This window comes from Nematolebias whitei, chromosome 3 (assembly GCF_014905685.2).
Source record: "Nematolebias whitei isolate Nwh7 chromosome 3, NemWhi1, whole genome shotgun sequence".
Classification (NCBI taxonomy): Eukaryota; Metazoa; Chordata; class Actinopteri; order Cyprinodontiformes; family Rivulidae; genus Nematolebias; species Nematolebias whitei.
In genome coordinates, this window is record NC_056500.1 from 19,516,703 (window position 1) to 19,539,063 (window position 22,361).

At 36.7% G+C, this 22,361-nt stretch overlaps 1 protein-coding gene across 3 annotated transcripts in view; it reads right to left on the reverse strand.

Moving 5' to 3' along the window:
- pex5la (peroxisomal biogenesis factor 5-like a) overlaps positions 1-22,361 on the reverse strand; it is a 50,651-nt gene that overhangs the window by 22,255 nt on the left and 6,035 nt on the right. Inside the window, exons 2-7 of one of the 3 annotated variants that reach the window (XM_037698075.1) lie at positions 19,384-19,495; positions 13,531-13,740; positions 11,840-11,960; positions 11,627-11,720; positions 11,349-11,378; positions 8,862-8,957 (exon numbers count right to left, since the gene is read on the reverse strand). In XM_037698075.1, coding sequence (XP_037554003.1) covers positions 8,862-8,957; positions 11,349-11,378; positions 11,627-11,720; positions 11,840-11,960; positions 13,531-13,740; positions 19,384-19,495 — 663 coding nt within the window. Of the gene's footprint in view, positions 1-8,861; positions 8,958-11,348; positions 11,379-11,614; positions 11,721-11,839; positions 11,961-13,515; positions 13,741-19,383; positions 19,496-22,361 lie in introns of all 3 variants that reach the window. The other 2 variants (XM_037698074.1, XM_037698076.1) reach the window with 2 other exon arrangements.

Sequence of the window (22,361 nt, forward strand, 5' to 3'; positions counted from 1 at the left end):
TAATCATTGCTATCAAAACCAAAATATTGAATATATAAAATATATAATAAATAACATAATGAAATTTCCTCCAGTCTTGAAATGCACAGGTAGGTCCCTTTATTCTTTTTTTTAAAAAAATAAAACTTGCAAAAGAGTGTTTGATTAATTTCAATACAAATCTTTTCAATTATTAATAATCTTTTCAATGTAAATCCAAATGAGTTTGACTTCAACCAGCAGTGTTAGAGCTGATTGTTCATTTATCCTAGTCAAAGTCCTATTTTTAAGCTTTACAACAACCAGACAGCAAATCATTAATTATTGTTTATTAATCTAAATTACATCAAATAGCAGGTACAAATTATTTTTAGTGTTATAAGTACATAAAGGTTATTTTTATTTCTGCTCGTATAGATTTATTCCAAAGGAGTCGGGTGTGAGTTGAGTTGGGAATAAGTAAAATAATTGTTTCTTTGTTGGATAATGCTACTTTTAGCCATATTTTTGCTAAACTTAACTTCAAGCTAGCCTTTTAGCTTTAGGTAGTATTTTAATACATTATAGCTAGTATTTTTCTGGGACTGCAGTAGCTCGGTGATCTGTGCCATGGTCTTGCAATCCTTAGGTTGCGGGTTAGAGTCTAGGATGTCTGGAAGAACATCCGGCATAAAACAAATTGCCAAATCTTTCATGCGCATTCACTCACTGTGTTGACCCCTGAAGAAGGGAGCAGCTGAAAGAAAATTACTAGTTGTATATTTATTTCCTGTCCTTGTTTAGATACATTTCAACACTTCTAGGTGCCATTACTCCTCACACACGTCACTGTTGCTACAGATGTGTTTCATGTCATGACTGTAAAACCCACATGCAATGACTTGCCAAAGTTGTTCTTTTCCAGCTGTATTTAAGTCCATGATTCTTAGCTGTATTTCTTTCAGAGGGAGAACAAACCAGAAAGAATAAAGCCAAGCCAAGCAGAACAGCCTCCTGTGACTAACCGAGTCCTTTAAAGCCAGAAAATCATCAGTTCATGACAGCACTGGGTACAGTAAGTGTGTGCTGGTACTGACACTGTGGATGGGAGAATATATACTGAACTGAACGGTTTGTGTCAAAGGTCCTAAAATGTCTTCGTGAGCTGAGTCTTTTGATTGACATTGAGGCCATAGTGTTTCCTCCGGTGGTGGAGGATGGCAGATAATTGCAAGCAGCTGACTTTGACACAAACTGCCTGAAGCAGAAAGTCCACTGATGGCTCTGTGAGGCAGTGCATTGCAGAGACTGCAAAGGTTGCCTGGAGAAATTGGATTTTTACTTTTTGTCAGGTAGACAAAGTACTTTGTTTTTAATGGTACCCTAACAACTTATTTACGGTAATGCTTTTGTTAGATGGCATACTTAGTGCATGCACAATCATTTGCATTTATGTTTTGAAAATTTACTTTGAACATGAAAATTACTGTATGTCTAAACAAAAATGTTTATTTTTGAACACAGCATTACAACTTTGTTCTTAACACAACAATCAAAAATTTATAACTAAAAAAGGACATTTGCATTCAAATTAGTGTACATATTTGTACTTTTACTTATTTATTTATTTATGCATTCATATTTTTTCTAAATTAGTCAAAACTGCCTTTTCTGTTAATAAAAATTAAATTAAATTAAATTAAATTTATTTATACAGCGCCAAGTCACAACGGAAATCATCTCATCAGAATCCCTGATTGGATTCAATGAGTTTCATGAACAAATATAACTGTGTATCATCAACATAACAATGAAAATGTATCCCATGCTGTGTAATAACTTTACCTAATGGGAACATACATGTATACTGAATAAGGTAAAGAGTATTGGACCAAGTATTGAACCCTGAGGAACTCCATGACAAACTTTCATGTATGAAGACAATAAAAGCTCTCATTCTTAATTTTTGCTATTTTTGGGTGTAACTGGGACCCTGTGAATATGATTTTGTTCCACTTCATGTACCACTTGTGATAGAAATGACAATAAAATTAACTTGAACTTGAACTTAATGGACGTAACAGTAGCTCTTTGGTTAATATGTTTTCCAATCAGACAATTGATTTTGACAAGACCATATTTTTTAAGTGGCTTATGAAACAAGAATAAAAATATGTAGCCACACAGTGCGATTATGTAATAGATTGCAAGTGTGTAAATGGTTGAACGAGAAACACTTTGGTGAATAATCAACACTTGTCGAACACATTCTAAACCTCACTTACAACCTTGTAAATACTGAATAATTGTTGCTAATACAAGTGACTCTCCATCATAGTTAATTTGTACAGTTCAGTTCAGTTCATCATTACTTCTGTCCTACAGTCAGGTGAATGTTGGTGTGCAACTCGCTTCCTAGCTGCACTCAAGGATTATAACAGCTGCCTGAGGTTTGAGGATTTACAAACAGAGCATTTGTGCAGACTTCTTTTTAATCACATTATGAAGACATTTCTTGACATCATTATTATGAGGAGAGGCTTTAGCATTGACACTGGCATTTTAATTAAAGGAAGGGGAAAATATATGGTGGGGAAATTTTAAATCGTATGTGTTTCTGGAAAGTATTTATAGCAGTGCCCCTTAATTTGATATATTCTGAGAATAAAAGCGCTTCCGACCACCATATAGGTATGTCACTACTACAGAAGATTTGGGGGTGGAGGAGTATTCATTAGTCACTTTTTCAATAATGACTAACTTACCAGTACTTCTAAGAAAAACATAAAGATGTGTATAATTTTACTTTGGATTGCAGTCATCGAATCTGAGTCATCTGTACTGAGGTGATGCATGATTATGGAATTATAACTGATCTTGTTTTACAAGTGTGAAATGGGACTTTACTGTGAAACCTGTCAGCTGGTTTGCTCTGTTTGCTTCATAATTATTCCCCAAACAAACCAGCCGACTCTACACAGTCAGGGTTCATCAAAACTGCAAAACTGTCACTGTCAAGAAACTATAACTGTTATGCTTTCAGACTAGCTTTAATGAATTATTGCTTGAATTTGCACAAACATGGAATTCAAATATGTTTTTCTTAGACAAATGTATCAGTCAGTAGAGTATTTGTCTGTAGACGGTTTTGAAAATGTGTGAAGGGAATAAAAAAGTAAAGGCTTTGTTGCTTGTGATGTTCATCAAACAGACTATTTCAATAGAGTAATTCATTTTTCATAACCTGCTCCCTCACCAATCCAGCAGCAAAAAACAACTTTTTCATTATTTCATCAATGCATGCTGCTGCTTCTCCTAGTTCTGCTAAGTATGATTGAATTTCAAATGACTGAAGCGGCAACTTTGCAACTAGCACTGCATGAATAACTGTGCAGGGAAAAAACTCAACTGAACCCATTTAAAGGCTTTCTTTATATCGCAGTTAAAAAAAAAAAATCTTGGTCTGATGAAAAGTAGGGAAACACCAATTATTAGGCGGTAAATATATATACTTTCACTGAAATTGCATTTAAACAATCAATAATATTAAAACCACATCAGCATGTCTCCATGTTTCATGTCATTCTTTTCACCTGCCTCATATATTAGAACACAAGCACCTTTTACCAAACACAGCAATATGGTCAACAAACTATAATCCAATTTTTAAGTCCTGCAACATTCATGGAAAGGTATAGCTTTATTTTTTTTTTATGAATGGATCATTCAATTTGAATTAATAATAAAGTTACAAAAAAGGTTTTGTAACAAAACTAATATGAGTCAAATGGTACGCCAATTTCCACCAATTGCAGAGCGATTTGAATAGTTAATGTTTGATGTTTTTGAGATGAGTTTTTCAAGTTTTTCTGGACTGGAATTTAACAGGGAATGCAAGTAAACAATGTTTTTGGTGCAAGATATTCAAGAGGGTAGGAGTTACACAGTGGAGAAGAACAGAGGTAGATTAGCCCAGAGTGGTGGATCCTGTTAGTGGAGGGAGCAATTTTATGTCAGACCAGGTGCAATGGTCAAGGAGTGGCCAGTAGTGTCCTTGGCCACCATAGATTAATCTTCGGCCACCCCTAGGGTCACCCCAATCATTTGAGGAAACCGTTGTATACTTTTAAGCAGTATAAAAACTAGAAAGCACAATTTTCTCAAGTGACTGGGGTGCCATTTTGTGTGTTTTGTGTGTGTGTGTGTGTGTGTGTGTGTGTGTGTGTAGCCATCTTGAATTTTGACGTGGCAACCAATTTTTTAATAGGGTTAGTTTTTTTACGGTTATATACAGCAACACTCACAGCTTACACAGACGGACAGACCAATGGGCAGAGAGTATTTCCAATTCCCCTTTTTTGCTTCGTGACAGGGGACAAAAAGAAGTGTCAGCCCAACTTAAGAGGTACCTTCAAGATTAAATAAATAAATAAATACACAAATAAACAAAACTATTTTCTTCAACAAAAACAAATCTTTGCTGAAACAGATTGATGCACAAAACACAGGACAAAAACATTTCCAGAAAAATGACAAGGACTTGACCTCAGCTACAAATGCTGAAGGAGCGTTAATTGCTGCAGGAGAGATCTGTTTTATTTATTTATTTTATCTGTCGTGTGGGAGAATTATGAAGGTTGGAATATAATTATGAAGAACAAAATATAAAACAAGAACAATAAACTAAACCAGGAGTATATATTGAGCGTTTATTCGTAGAGTGAAGTCTTCTGAAGCATTCAGGTTTAAATGTTTCTTGAGTCTGCTCCAATATTTTCTGCAGTCTGTCTTGGCTAACCTGATACCAAGTCATTGAATGCAAACAATGGGCTGTTTATCCATGTTGCCGGAGGGCTCACATAAAAATAAAAAAAATGTCTCATTATTTATCAGTGACACAAAAGCCTTCTGATTAGAAAAAAAAAAACCACTCCAGAGAAGGGCTTGCCTGGCCTTTAATTGTTAATGAGCCACCCACTGCTATGCTGCTGCAGAGGGCAAGTCTTTGGTCAGCAAGACAGAAATAGGGAGCTGGAGCCCTGATAATGTCACTCAGAGCTGAAGAAAATGCATTTCACAGGACAAACGTGTTTTAGCAGAGAATAATAGTCTCTTTGAACTTGCTTTGTTGTAAATGACAAACGTTAAAACAGCAGCACTCACATTTCACCTATAGAATAGCAGCTAAATTAGATGTGTATTCTGAATCAGATTTCAAATCATTTATGGCGACCATGTTTGTTTTGGAAAAAGAAACAGCAGCCAATATTGTATGGCCAAAATACAAGATAGACCACCCAAACTAAAATTATTTCAAAATAAGAGCTTTTGACACACTGTGCAGCAAAGGCAAGTTAACAAGAAAGTAGTTTTGCATGATTTAGTCTTTATTTTTTGGTATTTCCTTTTTTTTTTTTTTGCTTTAAAGTTAATGTAGTTGCATTTGACATGACACAAGCTTTGTGCACTTGCCTGCTTGTTTTGGAGTTTAGCGCTCAGCTTGAAGGCTCTCTGATGGAAGTTACTGCTAGAAGTGAAGGCATCACTCATTTATTTTCCCCAGGGGTGCCAGTGGATTAAAACCACTGACCTTTTTGATCACAAAGCTTCGTCTCTAACGCTGCCTCTGCACTCCCAAACTACACTAAAACTGCTTCAGTGTTCTGAAAAATAAAACAGAATCACTCTTGCTGCCTTTTAATCAAACAAAAGGGCCGCGCAGTCGCCTTCATCTCAGCTTTATCACCACTGTGGGAGCACTTTCTCATGCCCCCCAGACAAAACGATGTTCACCAAAGTCAAAGTTTCGCCTGCATCTGTTCCGGTGGTTTCCCTTTTAATGAAAGTATTACGCTGTCACCGCTCAGATTAATTGATAACCATTTATCTGCTTTAAAGTCATTTTATACCTCCTTGTAAAGGATCTTAAAGCCTAATTTCTAAGATCATTGCCATTTTAATGTCCCTTTTCAGTGTTTTTTATGTTTAAAAGCATACAAGGCATAGTTTCTTATCAGTGACAGCTTTGTAAAATGAATCTTCTTTAATATTCACTACTTTGTCTAGGCTCCAATTTCTTCATGGTTTCCTGTCTTATTTTATGAAATACAGTACTTTTGATGGAAAAGCTGATTTAAAATATTATTTGCAACCCCCCCACCTCAGTTTGTAGATGAATATGAAAGAGTTGTAATGCTTTTTAAATTATGTTAAGTAGGATTTTGACATTGACAAGTGAAGCCAAAAAAGCTAGATGCTTGCAACACAGCTCATCCAGACAGGAAGTTGGCACTCGGCGTGCAAGAAGATACTATTCCCAATCGATGCTCAAATGCTCATCCAGGAACATTTCAGAATCTCAACACTCACCTGCTGTGCATATCATTCGTTTTTAAATCGGAGGTGTCTGGATGGAGGATTTAGGGTTACAGCATGTGACTTTGTCTCTAAGTTTGGAATCGTATCCCCCAGTGGGCTGATCAGCTCATCAGAGGCTCATTGATTGGAAGTTCAAGTCTGGGTAAAATTGATATAAATCAGTTGTTTTGGTCATTTTGAGGCAATTTCTCTGTGTGTTTGTTTGACTGTCTGTTATCAAAATATCTCATGAACCACTGAATAGAGTATAATTAAACTGGCAAAAAGTAGTCATTGTGTGTACATCTACAACTGATTGGCAGTTAAAATCAGGATGGATACCACGGCTAGGCAACCGTAGCAAACACAAACATGGCTATAACAGTCAGTTTTACAGAGATACAGTTAAAATTACATGCAACGGTGGCTGAGAGACTAATTCACAACCCATACTCCAAGCACTAAACATTGCATGACAATTCAAACTTTGAAACTTTAGCATAGGCATCAACCCTGTATGTCTATAGAAAACAGAACAAAAACAAAACAAGCAAAAACAACCCCTAACCACTGGATGGATTTTAAAGAACTTGCAGCAAGTATTCATTGGATGCAACTACAAATGTTTAAATTTTGGAGTCAGCCATGGCCATTGCACCTATAGGTGACATTAGTCAACACAAAAATAGCTTTAACTCAGTGAACTTTATTAAAATTCAGCTAAAGTTTGATGTGGTAGTAGTTCATCTTCAACACACTTTCATAGCTAAAAGATCTTGCAATATCACAAAGGCTATATCTTGATAATCATTTACATGATTTAATAAAATGACATAACTTTGGCAATACTCAAAATAAGATGAGTTGAAACCACTGACAATACATTCCTTAAAGGCCTTTAATCGTTTTCTCATGCTCTTTGTTGAGCTACAAAAAGGATTTCTCAACAACAACAAAATGTTTAATAATCTACACAAAAACTCAGCTTTTCAAAAATGAATGTGAACAAACCAGTTTCATAAGCGTTAAAAAATTAAATATATATACTCTATTTTTATTTTTTAATTATTTTATGATCAAAATAGTAAAAGGTGAAGAAAGCACTTTTTTCCATGTCGTCATCACAGTAAACCTGTAGCGTGTCTGATGGGGATATTTTACAACTCACCACATTTAGTGTGTCAGTACACATGAATAGAATCATCTCTAATTACTACAACTTCCCCCTGTGATATCTGATCTGTTTGGCTGCAAATGACTGACCTATTTACCTTCCTATTGTTAGCCGGGTCAGAGTCATGAATATTTTTCTGGGTCAACTATCTCATGAACTTCAGGGTGTTTCTTTAACAAGTTCACACACAGTGGGAAAACGTTACGAAAGTGATCATTTCACAAAGTCTAAAGAAGTTGAATGGAATCAAAGAACATGAGGATTCACAGGGATATTAGCTGGAACAATTATGAGGCTACATGAGCAATAGTGGGAGGTAATGTGATGATGAAAAAAGTTATGTAGCTTAAAAGTAGCAATGAACATCACTTTTGTTGTAATTCTTTATTTTAATATTTCTTTCCAAAGACTCAGGAGACACTGCATTTATTCCCAAAAAATTATCTGGTGTTGTGACTTTATATTAAGTACTTTGTACATTTTTTTTTTGTAAATTGAATAAATACTCAACAAGGGCTTCATTTCGAGGCAACATTGGAACTTGGCATTTCTTCTTTAACACATAGTCTCACGAGATTTGAAAGTTAGTTTTTAAACCTGAACACTTAGAGTTTAGAGAAATTTAATGTTTTCTGGCACAGACCAAACCTGAGTTTTATCAAACTAGCTTAGACATTTTTCAATTGTCTTGGTTAGCCACCAAGTTGTACCAAACGTTCACATGTCCAACTGACATGAAGCCAAATCATTTTGGTGAAGCACTCCTTTGTCATTTTATCCTATTTGTGCAATCTGTAGTAATCTGTAGTTCTACTGACATCAAACAGTCCCAGGGTTTGATGCATAACAATCTATGCAAAGATTGTGTGGTTGATTGTTCCAAATACCATACAGTTTGTTGTGTTAAAAAGTTTTACTGTAATATTTGTCTCATAACAGACAAAGTTATTCCAAGAATTTTTTCCAATGGGAAGATTTGCTGAATGACCTAAATGATCAAAAGTCATCTCTTGCTGTCAGCAGATCATGTCAATGTTTCTTAATATTCACTGCACTGCTCTAAAAATATAACAGATTAATTCAAGCTATTGTATCTCTGCGAGATACAAAATATAAACACGAGATATAATTATGGCTTTGATGAAGAAGATCTGATCCCAGTAATCTGTCTGAAGCCGGCTCTACCTGTCCCTTCATACACATTCCTCTAAAACATGTTCTTGATGAGGACTTTGCATAGATTAGACAAATATCAGCCGCTGGAAACTGAAAAGCCATCTTTTGGTTAAATCTCATTAAAACGCAGCAGAGCGGCTGACTTTCGTTTGACAGGTGACAGATGTGAAGCTCCACGAGGCTCCACTCGGTTTACCTCAACAGCAGCCTTGGCTCGCTCAAACTCCTCCTCCAGGGACTGATGTCTGGACAGGAGGGCGCTCCCCCAACGCTGCTCCTTCGTTAGACGAGCCTGTTACACACACACATTGCACAAACATTAATGCCAAACAAAACTCATTACATAACTGCCTTCACCCGAGACATACATACACATTCAGAGAAGCGTATCACGCACACACAGCCAGAGGAAGAGGCGGGTGGGAAAGCGTGTGCATGGTCAGCCGTTGCTGCTTTCTCAGGGCTGAGTAAACATTCCTGCCTCAACAAAGCCTCTGACATGCTTAGGAAGGCCAGCAAAATCACTACTGTCAGCAACCACCCCCTAAGACACACACATACCCACACACATACCCACACACATACCCACACACATACACCATCTAGTCCTCATCGGAAAAACATGCTTCTCCAGATTTCACCCTCTACCCAAAGCCTGGCTCATTCCTGTGCAGCAGTACATGCAGTTTCATAAATAAGCTTCTGGATTCTCTGTGACAGACGTGACACTTTGTCCTGCTTTGATAGTAAAAACGGACATGCATGTTATTTAGCTGTGTCAGACTGCAGTGTAATTTCCATAATTTTGTCTCACAAACTATGCAAGTAAATGGTTTTAGGCACTCTTTTCATGCTCAGGCGTGATATGAGACTATATAATGTAAATAGCAAAGGCAATTTGTATTCCAGGGCAAGTAAATCTATTACAGAGACCTGCTCTGTTTATTACTTCCTGTGTTTGGGAATCAGGCAAGCCATTACTTGTAATGATTCCCATTTCAGCTGGCTACAATCATACAAGATTCATTTTGGTTAATGCCACAAAACGGACTGAGAAAAATGCCCATTTCATTTACCGAAGATGCCCACAGTTTAGTTTAGAAGAATTGCATGCAGTGTTAAAAACAGCTTGCCAAATTTACATTACCCTCTGGGTGTTTGCAAAATTGCAGTATACAGTACTGCAATCGGATTATTAAAGGAAAAATCCACCCAAAACTGTTGCAAAATCGGTCTGAATTTTTTCAATTTAATTTACTGCATTTAGTATTTGTTCCTAGAAACTTGGGGGGACTCATCATCCTGCTGAGCATAATTAAGTTTTCAACTCAGATTTCAGAAACATAAGTTTTCACTTTTTGAACGATACAACATGTAATAGTTTTAAGTGTTGGACATTGATTATTTCCAAACTCAACAAAGATTATTTTAAATTCATTACAAGAAAACAAAAATCATCAGAAAAACCAAAAACACATTTCTTTGGATTAGAATGAAGGTAAGCTGATCTGAACCAAAATAGTTTTTAGCTCTTCAGTCTATTTGTGCATCTACATGTTCACCTTTGATTTACAGAACTTTTTAAAATGTTATTTAGCTTGGATTTGTGGAATGCATAATGGGAACTGAAAAATGATAAAACAGACTGTTTCATCACATATCCTTGAAGCATAACAATTTTGGAGCCAGCATGTTATCATTAGGTACCATTTATGCTTCTATTTGCTTTATTAGTTCATGTGTAGGTTCTGCTTGAATGCAGCTATTTAACCAGATCATATCACAATGTATTTTTTTAGACTTTATCATAATAATATACTTTAAAGCACAGTTTATTGGTTCACAAGTTGAACAGAATAACTGTGCATCCTTTATTTATTGTCAATGCATTACATTAGTATAAACTTAAAATAATAAAGTTTGCATTTATTTGGTTTCATCCCTATTACTATTTGTACCTTACCATCCTGACAGAAATAACACCTTTCTGTATGCTGAACTTACATTTGCTCAACATGCCAAAATAAAAGCTTATTTATAAGAAAAAAAGGTGGAGTTTTCCTTTATCACTTATGTATTTTTACCTGAATATGTGTGTTAGTCCTGAGTATGACAATCTCATGCAATACTTTTTTTTTCTCATGCAGTTTTTATTTGTACGTGTGATTACGAACAAGTCAGGATGATAAAACTCATCTCTGTCAGTGGGCTACTATGCAATCCCCGGAGGAAAACAAATTTAGTGTTTGTTTGCCAATAACTTCCTTCCATTTGGGACTGCTATCTTTACTCCAAAATCTATTATTTATGGGAGTGCTGAAAAGGTGATATATGCTTAGCTAGCCTGGCAAGATCAACACTAATGGGTTCAGAGTAAGGCGGCTGAATAATTCATGGGCTATTAATCTAATAATGGTGTCTTGAAACAAGACCCCTTATGTAGACCTACAATAAGACATCAACGGAAGAGGAAAGCATTTGACATTTGGACCTCCTTGCACCACAAAGAAACAATCTCACAAATAACAGTACACCTGGGTTTCCTTAAGGCATTTTTTCTTTTTGCAATTAAACTGTTCTTGTTCTTGTAAAGTAAAAATTTCTAAGTTGATGTGATGCTATTGTACCGGTGCAAATGTATGTCTTTCATTGTCATACAAAAGAGTACGTAGGGGAGGCTTACATGTCTTCCACTAATATACTGCTTGTTGAGCTGAAATGGAAGAATTGAAGGTGTTAGGATAAAATGATGGGTCAACAATGGCAAGACAGAGTGACTTATTAAATACAAACTTGAACAACAAGACAACAGTAAAGTGCAGGATTTAAACAGATCTTTTCTTGATGTACAGACACCATGCCATGAAGCGGTTAATGTCAATCAATATTAATGACTGAATATAGTAAACTGTCACTAATTAAATGGATTACAGTAGTGATGATGATCGCATGAGCACTTACTTGTGATGCAAGGGCAGATTCTGGCTCAGCTTTGGTATTTAACTCCATGGCGTTCTTATTCGAAACGTCTGATTGGGTTTTACTGTCTAAAGACCTGAAAGAAAAGGGTGTTGTTTTATGGTCCAACTTGTTAGCAGCAAGTTCATTTGTGGAGGATTTTGCTACGTCAGTGATTGATTTCTGATCAAAACAACAACAAAGGTTGTGACCCACCACAAACACTCATTGGATGCATTTTTAGAAGAACGCCTTCTCTCCAACTTCCATTTTCTGTTGCCGTTCCTCTCTGTGTTGGGATTTAGGTCTTCCCATTTATCCAGTGAACCAATGGTAACTAGGGACAATGATGGAAATGTAGACATTAAGACAAATTTATGATGAGTGTAACTGTTTCAAATAAAAAGGGATTCAAAACACATCCATTCATAGGGCATGGACAAAAAACAAAAAACAATCCAGGTGAAAGTTGACTTGCCCTGAAGATATTTATATTTTAATCTAAACAAATCAGAGTTTCTTTATTTACCCATGTGGTACAAGTGGTGGAACGAAATTGTTTACACAGGGTTCCAGTTACATCCAACAATGAAATGTAAAAGAAAAACAGTACAATACAATATGAACTAAGAAAAATGTTAACTAAAAATATGTTAAGCACTAATAGCATAAAAACAATATGCTGAACAGCAGCACGAACATGAGTCTGTGTGAGCAGATGAGTACAAATGAACACAGCAGCATGAAATAGATCAGCAGCACCATGATGTGATTTTTCACATTGATTATCCTGGTTAGATATTCAAGAGTCTAACAGCCTCAGGGTAGAAGCTGTTCCTCAGTCTAGTGGTTCTACACTTAACGCTCCTTAATCTCCTGCCTGAGGGGAGCGGGGCAAAAAGTGTGTGTGCTGGGTGAGTGGGGTCCTTTATGATGCAGGTGGCCCTCTTCCTGCATCTGGAGGTGTAGATGTCTGTGATGGTGAGGAGACTGACTCCAACAGACTTCTGTGCAGCCTTCACCACTCTCTGCAGAGTTTTTCTTTCTGCAGCTGTGCAGCCTCCATGCCACACATTGATGCTGGAGCACAGGATGCTCTCCACTGCACACCTGAAGAAGAAGGTGAGGACTGAACTTCCTAGACCAGCTCGTCTCAGCTGCCTGAGCCCGATACTAAATTGTAAGAATACTATTACTAATACTAAATACTAATCGGTTAGAGTGAAACAATAGGAAAATATAGCCTTAGAAAGAAATTTATTTCTACAAGTTAAAATACAAATTTTTACCTCCAAGATGGAGGAAAACTGATATACACACACACAATTATTGCCATCGATGTCCAAGAAAACAAAAGACAGCAGCTGTCAATTTTTCCAAGTTTTTCCTTCTGAGGACTATAGTCAGTCTCCCCACCACCCAATTGGACTCATGCTTCAACATTACTTATCCCTCTTACCTTTTCAGCTGGCAAATACAAACGTAATTGGCTGTTTCCTAGAAATGTCTTTGGAGATGATCCCTGTCATTACATTAAATTGCTTTGACCCCTCTGTGGCCCATGCTGAGCATGTGCAAGGTAAGTTCCACAGTGAACAATGGAAATTATAGTCGTGGAGGGTATGGAAGTGAACTGATGGCTGAGGTTTGAATGAGGTTTACAGCTTTTGAAAAACAAGGCACAGTGGTTGATGTTCAATGTAATATTGTGTGCAAACACCACAGAAAAGATCACGTAAATAATAAGATTTCAATGTGATCACCTCGGTACATTTTGTTAGACTCAACCAGGTCACAAATGTGTTTTAGAATAAAATAAATAAATGTAACTTTTCTAGCAGTCAAGGATTGATTTTGATTTTTATTCACCTCTGTTCAGAAATCCTAATAATGATGTGCATTTTCACCTGAGTCAACCGACACCCTTTCTTGGTTTTTCTTGTTCGGTCCTGTCTGTTCCACTTCCACCTGGATCAATTCCGTCTCATCCGTCTTTTTCTTGTTTGCAATGTTCTGCTGGCCATCGCATCGGGATGTCAGAATGCTCTTCCTGTCATTGCTGTTCCTCCTCTCACCAGGTTCACTCAGATCAAGAAGGTCGAGTGTTGAAGACAGAACTGTGAAGAGTCAACACTCAGTTAGGGCAGCTACTTTTAAAAGCATTCATGACAAATATTTCTATATAATGTCACACAAGCAAAGGTGGAGAGAAAGATGGATGCTATCTCTGTCAAACAGCAAACAACTGGTGTCAATAACAGCAACTAGATTCGGATATAATGAAATGAAGTCAACAATGACCACACCTTAAGTGTTTAATTTAATGCTTATGGAATTTATTTCGTAGGTAGAATAATAATTTTCGTGAAATGTTATTAAATATTAACAATCTCTATTGCAGAATAAAATCAAAAGTCAGATTTAGTTTTTACAGAACCTAATGGTTTTGCAGCCTCACATTTCAAAATAAATCTTTGAAAAGCTCACTTATTTCTCTCTTTTACTCAAATATTGTTCTAAATATTGCTAAATTATATTTAAAAAAATTGGTTAAGTGGATAGTGCTGTAGATTATTTGCTAAATAAATCTAGAAAGTTAATTGTCTACTAAATCTATTTATTTTAATTCATGTTTTTAATTAAAAAAAAATCAAATAAAGGCCATTGGTTGTGTAAGTTTTTATTGTTTTTATTTTCTCTTTACCTTTAACTATGCCTAGAGTCCTCTTTAGTTAGAGGCGTGCAGCGCCAGTGTGTAAGAATATTGTTGGAACAATGAAACAATTGTAATCAAACAGGTTTCCTTAATTGAGCATGTTTAGCTTGTGTTTTTTGGGTGTTTTCGGTAAGGGTGCAATTAGCTATCAAGGGTATAATAGCTGAAATTTTACCCCAATGATAGACATGCTCATTTTAGCAAATGTAAATTGAATTAAATAAAAAAAAAATAAAAAAAAAAACATAAAAAAATTATAGTCGATTAGTTAGTTTGAGGCAGCACGGTGGCGCAACTGGTAGAGCTGCTGCCTCTCAGCGAGCAGGTCCCTGGTTCAAACCCCGGTCCAGGGGCCTTTCTGGGTGGAGTTTGCATGTTCTCTCCGTGCATGCGTGGGTTTTCTCCGGGTACTCCGGTTTCCTCCCACAGACCAAAAACATGCATGTTAGGCTGATTGGTAACTCTAAATTGTCCCTAGGTGTGAGTGAGAGAGTGAATGGTTGTTTGTCTCGTTTGTGTCTATGTGGCCCTGTGATGGACTTGCGACCCGTCCAGGGTGTACCCCGCCCCTCGCACAGTGATTGCTGGACATGGGCACCAGCGACCCCCGTGACCCAAAATGGAATAAACGGGTAAAGAAAATGGATGGATGGATAGTTAGTTTGATCTGAGTTTAGGCCAGAGGCGAAGAAAGAAAACTTTCTGTTGGGAAGTTTTAATTCTTCAGCCACTTTTCTTTCATATATTGTTCATTGGATTGTTTATTGTTTTACCATTCACCTGTCCATCTTCTTTAAAATACACAATTTTTTATCATGAGGGCAGGTGTGCTCTTAAAAATAAATGACAAATTGAAAAACACAAAACTGAACAAAACCGTTCCAGCAGATGTGAATAAACCTAAAGGCTGCTACTTCAGAACAAACACTAACATTATTTTGATTAGAAGCTAAACATGCAAATACATTATTTTAATGATATTTTGCACATAAGTAAAACCAATTGTTTTGACCTCACATAACCAGTGTCATGCAGATCTTCATGAATTGGATTTACCATCAGATTAGAAATAAAATGTTTTGGAAAAATTGTCAGATCATAATCCAAACTGATAAGAATGCTGCAGCTGTGGTAAACCTCAATAAAAACAAGATTTTTATGCCTCTAGTTTGAAGAAAATTACAGTTTTCTCATTCTCATCTTCAGGTATCCTGACTGTGTCTTTTGTGCAGTGGGAGTTCATAATGACAGGAACATCACTGCATAATTGCTGTTTGATGACAACAAACTGGGAGAGTTTGTTGACTGAAATCTGTGTGTAATTAAAGCGTGTGCTTGTTTTTTCATGCCTCGTGCTCCTAAATCCTTTTCCTTAGATGACAAGCATAATAATCAAATCAACGTAGACACAACTATGAGAATTTTTGTCTGAACAGTTTTCAACATTAAACAGGAGCACAAGTTGCTCTTTAACTAACAGTTGTGCCAAAATCTGTATTGTTCAAAACTGTTCTTTCCTCAACGATGCAACTGAAAATATATTCAGCCAATCGTTTGCTATTTGATGCCCAATAGAAGCGGAAAAAAGTAAATTTGACTACAAAGATTTTAGGCAAAATTTAGTTTAGGCAAATACCTTCATAAATTATTGTTTTGCTTTCACAGAGCCTCTAACACATGTTCTCTATACATCCAACTATCTAGATGAACTAGTAAACATTAGCAAAACAGAGATGCAATTATAAAACAATACTGTAACAATGAGGGGGAGTGGTGGCGCAGAGGTTAGAGAAGGTGTGCCTGTACTTTGAAGGTCGCTGGTGACTCCCTGTACCAACAACATCAAAATGTGGATGGGGAAAAGTGAAACACCTGCCTCCACCCTCATTTGCCCCACTATGGGTCCTTGAGTAAGGTCCTTAACACCCACCATCTGTTCCCTCGGACACCCTAGATAGCAGCTCTCTGCTCCACACAGAGGGCTGTGGTAGCTCGGTGGTCTGTGGTCATGTCAGTAAGGGCATCCGGCGTAAGAACAATTGCCAAGTCTTCATGCGAGTTAGTTCACTGTGGCGACTCCTGAAGAAGGGAGCAGCCAAAAGAAGACGAAGAAAGAAAATAAACCAATATGTACTAAGCTAATTTTTAAGTGAAAACGTAGTGTTCTTCTTCTTTCAGCTTTCTCTCTTCAGGGGTCGCCACAGCGAGTCAACCTCCTCCGTCTTATTCCGTCCTCTGCATCCCCTGTCCTCACTCCAACTATCTCCATGTCCTCTCTAACTGCATCCATGTATCTCCTCATTGGTCTTCCTCTTTGTCTTTTTCCTAGTACCCACTGTTCCTCCTTTGAACATGTCCAAACCATCTCAGTCTGGCCTTTCTGCTGGCCTCATACATGGCCTGCACCAATTTAACATATCTGCAACTACAGATTTACTCATACCATACCTTCTCCCTCTGCACTCTGTCATATGCTTTTCTAAATCCACAAACACACAATTAAGTTCTTTCTGACCCTTTCTCTATTTCTCCATCAACATCCTCAAAGCAAAGATGGCATATGTGGTGCTCTTTCAGCATGAAACCATACTGCTGCTCACAAATAAATAGTCACCTCTTGTCTAAGTCTAGCTTCCACAACTTTCTCCCAGGTCTTCATTGTGTGGCTCATCAACTTATTTCCCCTGTAGTTTGCTACAACTCTGTACATCACCCTTGTTCTTAAAAATGGACACCAGCACACTTCTCCATTTCTCAGGCATTTTCTCACCCTCAAATATGCCATTGAATACTTGAGTCACAAACCTCACTGCCGTCTCTCCTAGACATTTTCAAACCTCCAGTGATATGTCATCAGGTCCTACTGCCTTCCCCTTCTTTATTCTTTTCAGAGCTTTCTAAACTTCACCCTCACTAATCTTTCCCACTTCCTTGTCCACAGCTTCTATGACCTCTACTCTTCTTTCCCTTTCGATCTCTTCATTCATTAGTGCCTCAAAATGCTCCTTCCATCTTCCCACCATGGTCTCCTCACTTCTTAGAACAACACCACTCTTATCGTTCGCAAGCCTATCCTGTTGCACATCCTTTCCAGCCTGATCCCTCTGTCGCACCAATCGTACAAATCCTTATCACCCTTTTTAGGATCCAGCCTCCTATACAAGTCATCATGCACCTTCTGCTTTGCCTTAGCTAACTCCCTTTTTGCTCTATGTAGTATCTCCTTATATTTGTGTCTCTTCTCTTCAGTTCTCTCACTGTCATATTTTTTCTTGGCTAACCTCTTTCTTTGAAGAGCGTCCTGCACTTCACTATTCCACCACCAGGTTTCCTTATCATCCATTCTCTGTCCAGATGACACACCAAGTACCTTCCTACCGGTCTCTCTAATACTGTTGCTGTAGTAGCCCAGTCATCTGGAAGCTCTTTCTTATCACCCAGAGCCTTTAACAGGTCCTCTCTGAATTTCTCAAAATATTTTTCTTTCCTCAGCTTTCACCATTTGGTCTTCTTTGCTGATTTTACTCTTTTTCTCTTCTTCACAACAACAGTCATTCTGCACACAACCATCCCAAGCTGTCTGGTCACGATCTCCACACCTTTACAGTCCCCAATCTCCCTCAGGTTTCCTCATCTACACAGAATGTTGTCTACTTGTGTGCTCCTGCCTCCACTCTTATAGGTCACTCTATGTTCCCGCTTATGTTCCCTCTTATGGAAATTAATGTTGACTACAGCCATTTCCATTCTCTTGGAAAAATCCATTCAACTGATCCATCTGATGTTTACCATCGATCCAACCTGGCATCTTTCCTTGGTACCAAACTTACCCATCACTTCCTCATCCCCTCTGTTTCCTTCACCAACATGTCCATCCAGGTCTGCTCCGATCACCACTCTCTCCTCCCTGGGAATACTCTTTATCACTTCATCCAGATCTTTTCAAAATTTCTCAACCAATTTCTTATGTTCTAAGATAGTGCTATAGCTATAATTACTTTATTTGAATATATATATATATATATATATATATATATATATATATATATATATAGTTTAAGCTAGGTTTTTCTTTCTTTTTAAGATATTCTAAACATTCCCAATCATTGCACTTAAAGAAAGATTGTGGCAAACTTGAAAAGTTTCAGAAAAATTTGTAAATCATGATAAATTCTGCTCTGTCCATGTTGATGACAGAAGGAGCAGCAGAAGGCTTTAAGGAGACAGACGTTTCAGAGCATCCCACAATGTTCTTCCATATTTCTCTCGGCTGAATCAACACAGTCAGAGGCCAGTTTGGAGATAACACATGTCAGCTGTGCAAACTATCATTGAGAGGATGGTACAACTCACTGATCAGTGTCCATGAAAGTATCAAGATGACATTTAGCATCTGCTACAATAATAAAGTCACGATTATTGTCAATGTGCAAACCATGGCAATTAGAAAAGCTCAAAAGAAATAATCTAATGTTGTTTTTGCCTTTCCACTGATTTTTTTTTTAGCATTTCAAAGAAATAAAATGATCACTGTCAACTGTTTCTTGACATGGATCAAACTGTTGCATAACAATTTAAGAAAATACTGATTTTATTGGTTTATTTTCTGATAATTCAGCTGAATGTTGTACCTACTGTGAACAGAAACATTACCATCACTCTTTAGGCTAACATCACATGACAGAAATTTGATCATTTTTAAAAATCCTCTGAATCAGAGCAATAAATTATAAATGGATAGTAAAACTTTTTCATAATTAGTAAAGTATTGATCTTTTAAGAAACCAATATAATTTGAGTTCCTAAACGTTAAAAATCAACCACTTTAATAATGATTTAAACAACTAATGGTTTTGCAGGCACCATTGGTCATATGCTGCAAATGAAGTTAATGTGGTAGTACCAGTGATAAAACATGGGCTTCCTTTAGCAGACACGGTATTTTTAGATAAAATAGAAGCATTTATTAAAAGCGCTATCAGTCTAGTTCCTCTTGAATTTGGTGTAATCAGCAGTTTTACAGACTGAAAAATAAGAGCTGTACCAGCTGTGTTGGAAGTCACTGGGCGGGAAATCCCATCACATTTGGTCTCGCAGAGGAAATCATCGATGGAAGGACTTAATAGCGGCCGGCTCTCTTGTTGCTCGCTCACCAGCTGTAAGGACAAATGGATGGGACAGTTCAAGCTTCAACTTGGAGTGCTTTTTTGAAATTCATGTTAAATCCTCTGCATATACCCCCCAGCTTTACAAACATAAAGTGAAGTTCTGCTCTTTGGCCATGATTCACATGACAGCAGTGTTCTTGTTCCGACAAATCCCTGCATCAGAAAACAAAGTTTTAACTCAGACGTTTTAAATGGGGGAACACACGTACGCTCTTTTGTTACACATATTTTATTGAGAAAATAATTAGAAAATTGAGTTTTGTGATTTGTCACCTCATGGCATATCATTCAAATGTGTTATGTTTTTAGATATAGTTTGGTACAAAATCTTGGACCTCTTTTCATCTCATCTTACTTCCAAATACTCTGACTTTTTAAAACTTTTCATGAATATTCCAGTTTTACAGGTCTTTTTGAACTATTGATTTATCATAGGACCACTTAAAATAATAAACCATCAAAAGGCCATTACTACAAATATTTTGGTTCATGTCTGTAGTTCATTAATATTAGTAAAAAAAAACAATTTTTTTTTCCTATTTCTCAGGTCTAAAAAGACTCTGAGCAGGCATTAAATAATACATTTGCAGGTATTTCATAAATAGCTATTTTAATATAATGCATTGCCCAGGCCTTTGGAAGATCTTGGATTTTTCTCCTGTTTCTTAAAAATATTACTTTAAACAATTTTTAATCCACTGTAGATAAACTCACCTGTCAACGTTCTAAAGATTATTCTGCATAAAATTCCAAAATACACCAAAGTTTGGACTGTGAAATTTTAGCAATGACCTTGTTAGTGCAAAAAAATACTGTTTAAGCAATTTTTGTACATGAAGCAATAAAGGGTGAACTCATATTGTTTATTAAGACATCCTGCCAGGAACAAAGAGGCAGAAGATTGAGTTTTTAATTTTGTTTTTGACAAGTTGTCGTTTATTTTCTTTGCACTTATATGTCTGAAACGATTCAAAAGTCAAAACTAGATGTAAATGATTTACTGAGAATCAGATTTCTAAGTAACATGCACATACCAATACAACATTGTTTATATCAGGAATTAAAAACAGCACCATAAAGTTTCTTGTGTCATTTTATGACAGAGAAATGAACAGGCTACTGAAATCCATGCACAAGGTTTTCACCCCATGATCGCTAATGACCACTGTACCATGTTGGACCCAACGAACATGTCCCAACAGTAACTATTTAACTATCACTGCACAGTTCACCTTCCAAACCATGGAAATGCTAATCTCTCCTGATGTGTCAATTTGGAACGAGCCACATCCAGTTCATTATCAGCACTCTGATGCCTCAATACGCTCCAGGTGCAGCTGGAAACAATTTGCCAGCCAATCCTTCATAATTCAGAGATGAAAATTAGTTTTAGCCCAACAATACAAATAAGTCACCATTACAGTTGCTTGCCAGCTTGTGTAGAGTGATGGCAAGGAAACATAATGTTCACTAGTGTTGTTCTTTTGGCTGCTCCTGCAAACCGAATTTTAATAATGATGCAGAGGGTTTAATTACAAAGGATGAAACACACAATCTGACATACGCTGGCTGAAAAGTGCTGGGGGATCCAACGCTGTACACGCTCTGAGAATATGTGTTTCATGTTTGTGCATGCAATAATAAAAATTAATATATATTTAACCATCTGTTAAAGCTTGGAAACTTTAAACTGGCCATCACTTTTATCCTAAAATATTCCACTTGTCACGTTTCTGCAAGAACTCAGACAGAAGATGACTGTTAATGGCTAACGAGAGGCTTACTAAATTAATTTTGGTTTACTCTTCACAAATTGCTATTTTATTATTATTATTATTTTTGATGTTAGACAAAAAGATGAGTAAAATGCTGAGATCTAGTTTTAAGAGAAGCTTCTGCAGCTCTCAGGAATCTTTTCTCAGGAACCCAGAGAGGGGTCATGTCTTTGTTGTGTGAGGGTTTGTGCTGCGCCGCGAGAAAGCAGAACCTGCACAAGTAATTAGGTTGTTTGAGAAATTGTGCTGGTGTCAGAATAAAGATGTGGTTCTCAGGAAGTCTTATTTTGTGAAGTAAACTGTTTTGATTCCAGCTGCTGCCGCTTTGCTAAGTTCTTAACCACAGTCAGAGAATGAATCACCTTTTTAAAAGAACAATCTTTCTTTGTCAATAATTTGCAGACCCTAAGGTTGATTTAGTCTAAATGATGACGAAGTCACTTTTAACTGTCAGTGATGTGATGAATTTGAGCTTTATTTCCTTGTGGTTTTTACAAATTCTAAATACTAACCATACAACAGCTAGCTTTAAGGAGTTTCTGTTGCCTGTATTATTGTATATTTTTCAGACTATAAGGCACACTTAAAATCCTTTAATTTTCTCAAAAATCAACAGTGAGCCTTATAATCCAGTGCATCTTATGTATTAATTCTGGTTGTGCTTACTGACCTCACATCGATTTTATGTGGTACACGACACTCAAAAATCGGTCAAAATGTTTTAGTTTTGCTTAATGCCCCTTATAATCCGGTGTGCCTTATAGTAAGAAAAATAAGGTAGTAATTATTTGCATGTTCATCTTAAACAGTATTTAGATAAAATGTTGGTAAATCATTGGTGAGACCAAAAAACCCCACCAGCCTTGACAGTAAGAGACAAAAGCAGCCACATTCAACTTGTTGTCATTACTATTTATTATAATATTATAATATAACTTTTCATATCTATATGCATGAGTTTACTGAATTTATAATGAGTTGTTATAGGTTGAAAATCAATCAATAAATACAAAGCAATTTATATATTGGTATTTTTTTCCATAACTTTCAATGAACTAATTCATTAAACTTAAACTTTT